The sequence below is a fragment of the Streptopelia decaocto genome, assembly GCF_964273445.1.
Source record: "Streptopelia decaocto genome assembly, chromosome: 4".
NCBI classification, from domain to species: domain Eukaryota; kingdom Metazoa; phylum Chordata; class Aves; order Columbiformes; family Columbidae; genus Streptopelia; species Streptopelia decaocto.
In genome coordinates, this window is record NC_138658.1 from 61988657 (window position 1) to 61994656 (window position 6000).

The 6000-nt window shown below is 37.7% G+C and overlaps 1 protein-coding gene across 1 annotated transcript in view; it reads left to right on the plus strand.

The window, feature by feature from the left end:
* Positions 1-5787, plus strand: part of LDB2 (LIM domain binding 2) — a 249774-nt gene extending 243987 nt beyond the window's left edge. The window contains exon 8 of the mRNA XM_082050731.1: positions 5617-5787. Coding sequence (XP_081906857.1) covers positions 5617-5703 — 87 coding nt within the window. The 3' untranslated portion in view covers positions 5704-5787. The remainder of the gene's footprint in view (positions 1-5616) is intronic.
* The last annotated feature ends 213 nt before the right edge of the window (positions 5788-6000 follow it).

A 6000-nucleotide genomic window follows, 5' to 3' on the forward strand; every position in this document is an offset into this window, starting at 1 on the left:
ATTCCACCACAGATGGGGTACAGGTTGGATTCACGCATTGTCACTGATCTGAGGTCAGCTCTGTGTCTGGCAATCCCCAGTGCTCCAACACTATGGCCCTTTTTCTCTCATATTAAACTGAACAAGTGTGATGGATTCTCAGCCACTGAACATCCTTCCCTTTGGGATTTGCCCCTTGAGAAGTTTGTCAGAGCAGGGCTTGCAGAGCAGGAGCACAGGCAGTTCAGGCAGCAAAAACACCACAAATCTCAGTTCCTGACTTCGTGTTGTTCTGCATAAAATTCCCCCATGAAGACAAGACCAAAAGACTCCTCTTGACAAGCCTGATGCCTGAATGCGCAGTATGGAAAAGATAGATCTGCCCTTGGTGTGGTTTTCGGGTATGACCTAGGATGGGAAGAGTAGCTAAGATGATTTGACTTGGGTGAATCATAGAATCACAAAATGTCCTGGGTTGGAAGGGACCTATGAGGATCATCGAGTCCAACTTCTGTCCCTGCATAGGACAACCCTCAAAATGAAGATGGTCTTTGAGGTAGAGTGCAATACAGGGTGGGATGGGGATCAGTAACACTTCTCTAATGAGGAGCGGAAAGCCGTACCACTCCATGTGGATGCAAGGAAAACATCTTTCTTGTACGGATCATCAGCAAAGGCTCAGCACCCAGGCTGTGATGTGACATAGGCAACATTAAAGAAAGGATTTGGGATATGAGAGAAACTTTTCCTTTCAGCAGGATCAGATGAGGCTTTGATCCAGGTATGGGTTGATCACAGGCTACAAGCATCTCTGCACAGCTCAGCTGAGTCCAGTGCAAATAACCCCCAAAGCTGTGACAGGCCAAGCATGCTCCAGCACCAGAAGCAGCAGTAACACATTACAAACACAATATTAAGTCCCACCACAAGTTTAGAAATTTCTGTATGGTGTTGCATGACATATCATGGTGTACTTTTATACAGCTACGGGTGGTTTTGAATAGAGGAGAACAGTCTGAACATATTCTGGATTAATGCTTACTGTTATTCTCTAAAGGGTCAATATCTTTCAGTAACAGGAGTGCCTACAGAGCAGAAAAAAAAAAAAAAAAACAAACAAAAGAAAGAAGAAAAAAGATAAAAGGAAAAAGAAGAAAAAAGAAAAAAGAAAAAAGAAGGAAAAAGGAAAAAGGAAAAAGGAAAAAGGAAAAAGGAAAAAGGAAAAAGGAAAAAGGAAAAAGGAAAAAGGAAAAAGGAAAAAGGAAAGGAAAGGAAAGGAAAGGAAAGGAAAGGAAAGGAAAGAAAAGAAAAGAAAAGAAAAGAAAAGAAAAGAAAAGAAAAGAAAAGAAAAGAAAAGAAAAGAAAAGAAAAGAAAAGAAAAGAAAAGAAAAGAAAAGAAAAGAAAAGAAAAGAAAAGAAAAGAAAAGAAAAGAAGAAAAAGGAAAAAAAAGAAGAAAGAAGAAAGAAGAAAGAAAGAAGAAAGAAGAAAAAAGAAAGAAGAAAAAAGAAAGAAGAAAAAAGAAAGAAGAAAAAAGAAAAAAGAAAGAAGAAAAAAGAAAAAAGAAAAAAGAAAAAAGAAAAAAGAAAAAAGAAAAAAGAAAAAAGAAAAAAGAAAAAAGAAAAAAGAAAAAAGAAAAAAGAAAAAAGAAAAAAGAAAAAAGAAAAAAGAAAAAAGAAAAAAGAAAAAAGAAAAAAGAAAAAAGAAAAAAAAAGAAAAAAGAAAAAAGAAAAAAGAGAAAAGAAAAAAAAAAGAAAAAAGAAAAAATGAAAAAAGAGAAAAAGAAAAAAGAGAAAAGAAGAAAGAACACAAACAAAATCCCATACCTCCCTTGACCCCTTTAAGATCTACAGTGATTACGTAAATTTATACGAATTGCAATGTTAGTAAACTATGAGACGTTGGTTAAGGCTTCTAGAAATGGGCCAGAGTGGAGCTGAAACCTGGAGTCTCCAGGTCAATCTCTGCTTTCTGCTGCGGCTTCAACATGTGGAGCTGAGCAACTGACAAAGCAGCTCTCAGTTTCAGCTAGCACCAAAACTGGAATAAAGATCAAAGATTTGGTTCATGATCTGTCCCTTCTAGCCCAGATCCACTGAAGGCAACAAAAGTTAGTTTCAGTTCAAGCTCTTTCTCAGGGTATATAAATAAACTAAATAAAGTGTCAGAAACTACGATCTTTTTCAGTGATAAACAGCCCACTTTGGATTTTTTTACTGATTCCATTTTATAAATCATTTTAATGTGCATATGAGGTAATACTTTCACGCCAATTTGAGTGGTTTGGTGCTGACTACTCTAACATATATATATACAGAAATGAGGAAGAACTATGAAGCCAAATCAAATGGTATAAAAATTTGTGCTATGGAACAAAACGTAATTATTTGATAAAACATGTAATTAGGTATTAATACTTCATAATGTGTAAACATCTATCTGAAAATCAGCAAACAATAATTCTCCCATTATTATTATTGAGACCTAATCACATAGCCCTTTCACAGGAAAAAATTACTGCCATGAATGTGTATACTCTTGTTTAAATATATGTGCCAGGGACAAAACCCATAATTTTCCACATGGAAGTGTTCATTCAAAGTATTCAGTACCCAATACACTTACTGGGAGCAGTGGGATTATAGGCGATCAAGCAACTTTCAGCAGCATAAGTTACTAAACTTTCTGCTTTATCAGCATTTCTCATGCAAGCAGAAAATTTATTGCTGTTATATTACAAAAGTTTTTGCATTAGCCATTGGGCTGGTATATTTTTTATCAACACTGAATAGTTCCTCTGGAATTTTCTGCTTTCCACATACATAATTAATTCCCAATGGATGTAAGCGATTTTAGTAACACATTGATGACATCCAAAAACTATATGTATCTAGAAGTTGAACCCAATACTTTTATAATATTATTGCATTTGGATTAAAATATAGGTAGTCAACTACCACTCCCAGACACATGCAACAACGTTCATGTTTAGCAGGTCACAAAAGCATTGGAGTGTTATTGTAAAACTCAGGAAGGCTCAGGGAAAGGAGGGTGGCAGGGAATGGGACAAAACACAGTGAGAACAACCAGACCAACTCAGAGAAAGGGCACTAAATTCCATAAGCCATACAGATTTCCTACATGTTATTTATCCAGAGAAGACAATGTTATGAAGGAATGAGGAACAACATAGTATGATACAAAGAGGAATTGCATTTCAAATCCACTTATTTTTTGTGAAAGGGAAGGAAGATGTAAAAAATTGCCACTGGACAATTAGCCCTCGCAGGAAAATTTAGGTTTTAGGCTCAGAATTACATGTGCTAAGTTGTTTACCTGTAGAAGCTACTGAGGGAGTTGCAGAGAGGAAAGCATGAAATATCTGTAACTTTTGCATTTTGGTGGCTACAGCTGCGCTCTTTAATTTCCAGCCTGGCAACAAGACACATGAAACATGGGAGCTTTGTTGAGCATTATGCCCAAATGAACAAATCATAATGATTTTTTTTTCTCTATTTATCTGTTTGTAGAAATATTATCCCATTTTGCGACCCACTTTTGGCTCACAATCAACACTCCCTGTCTGACAGAAGCTTCATCTGGTGCCTGTTTAGGTACCACACAGAGCTCTAAGCTTCCTGGCACTGTCAGGATATATTTAATGCTTAGTATGACCACATGTGACGGCTACACTCCCTGTTCACCACATGTCCTGTGCCTGATCTAATAGTGAATTCTGACTAACTCAGATGGTAGTGGTGTTTTTTTCTACTTTTGCTCAGGCTCTTTTTTTAATTTCTCATTGGCCAGGGCCTTAAATTACACCTGTCTGCTTCATACATCCTACAGGGTTACTGCTCCATGCAGCTGCACCTGGGAGACCAAAGCTCTGTGAGACTAGGTGCTGTATAAACATCATAAATAATAATGCAGAAATGAAGAAAGAGTATGCCTGAGAAAATGTAGTAACGCTAATAGGTGTTTGTACATTGTAGAAAGATTGAGTGTTTTAGAAAGTAAGTCTGTTTGCCAAAGTTAGGTCAGAAGAGATGACAAGAAAAGTAAAATCAAGATGAAAAAGAGGAACGAACCAGTCCAGATAGGACTGACCACAGAATGAGATCAGACTGGTTTAGCTGTTTCAAGAATACACACTAATGCACTTAGATCTCGTCTGCCTGGGAATACATCCATATGCCTTATTTGTAACAATGCAGGCTGTATTAATGTTTGGATAATGAGGCATTAACGATTAGATAATCAAGATCTACATGCCCTACAGAAGCAGTCCTCTGCAGCTGGACAGCTGTGATTGTCAAGGTTCTGGCCTGCACAGCAGAAAGGTCCTCGTTTTCTCACACCCTATGAGCAAAAGCTTGTACAAGACTTAGTGCCAATTGCCCAGCTATCTATTAATGGGGTTTCTGTCTTTCAAGAAGAACTTTGGTGTTAGGCTTCTTTCTATTATATTTATAAAATTATGCTGCTCTTTTATCTCTTCTATTCAGTATTTTTGTTTCACAAGTTGATTTACAACAATTCATTATTACTATTTTCAGTTAACTTATTTTCAAATCAGTGTTTTGCAATACTTTATTTTTTCAGGCACCGGTTCATGGGAAGCTGCCTGTAGGTCCCAGCTCAGGTCTGGAAGTCTTCTGTCCCTTCTGGGAACATGTGTTTAGTGCCTGACCCTTCCAGGTCATGATCCTGCACCTTGGGTCTCTGAGATGCCAGAGTGGCAGAGTCAGGTGCCGCAACTTTCAGCACTACAGTAGTGAGGGCCTTACCATGTCAAAACTCAATAACCACAGCAAAGGTCCTTGAATGAATCCTACTGCCCAGGCAAGCTGGGATAGCTGAGGATCAGACGCATGTCAGATAACTCAAACATCAGGGGACCTTGTGTTCTACACCCCAATAATGTAACAAATTCTGCCCTTTTCCCCCTCCTATTCCACAGGCTTACTCAAAAATTCTCTGCAGACATTTTTACTTATTTAATCAATTTATGGATCAAACTCATCAAGAAATAAAGAATAGGTATATTATCAACAATTCACTATTGCAGTAAATTACATTTTTTAAAAATAGAAACTTGTTGAATAAGGACCTGATAAGTGCTAAAGTTGGGTATTTATGGTAAAGTGACAGAGACCTAGTCATTAGAAAAGCAAAACTCAGCATTTTCAGCGTGCCAGTTTTCACTGCCTATTGAAATTCAATATGCTATCACTGGAATTATTTATTGATCTATTTAACAGTTTTACAGACCATTGCTATATACTTGTTAACATTTGAAAAGCAAAACAGAAACAGCTATCTTTTATGTTCAGTCCATCTTGTACTATGACACATTTCCTGGATGAACTATAGGCAATAAATTCCACGTTTGCTACGTATTTTTGCAAAACTATAAAATCTATGGAGGCATCAAAAATAAAATTTAATAACACAGATGATGCCCAGACATTCCTTTCCCATTGAAACTCCTAAAGGCTGACTCGCAGTGGAATGTAGATATGCATTTCCCACTGATTTCAGTAAAAGCTATGAATAAATCCTCAAAGTAACTTAGTCACTGAAATATCTTACTCGTAGATGATTGCCATGTAATACCATCTCTATCCCTGATTTAGGAGACTGGGAGGAGAGAGCACTTCTGGAAGAAGACAGCACTGCTTTACCAGGTACAATTGCAGTTCAGAGGAGAGGACAAGCCCTAGGGGTGAAAGCAGCTGACCTGCCGGATTTGGGAACCTAACTGATCACGTGTGCTCCTGCAGGAGCATCCTGAGGAGTGAGATACATCCTGACACCATGCTCTGCTCTTGTCCACGCAAGTACTTTAACCAACGTTTTCCATCTCCTTGGTCAGTTTAGGATGGAACTTTCCGTCTGTCCCACTGGCGCTGTTTCACTTCATATAGTTACCACAGGAACAAAAAGAGGCGGAATATACAGAATACTGGTGAATTAATATGAACAGAATAACCCTGCGCCAAGGGATATTTTTTATTTAT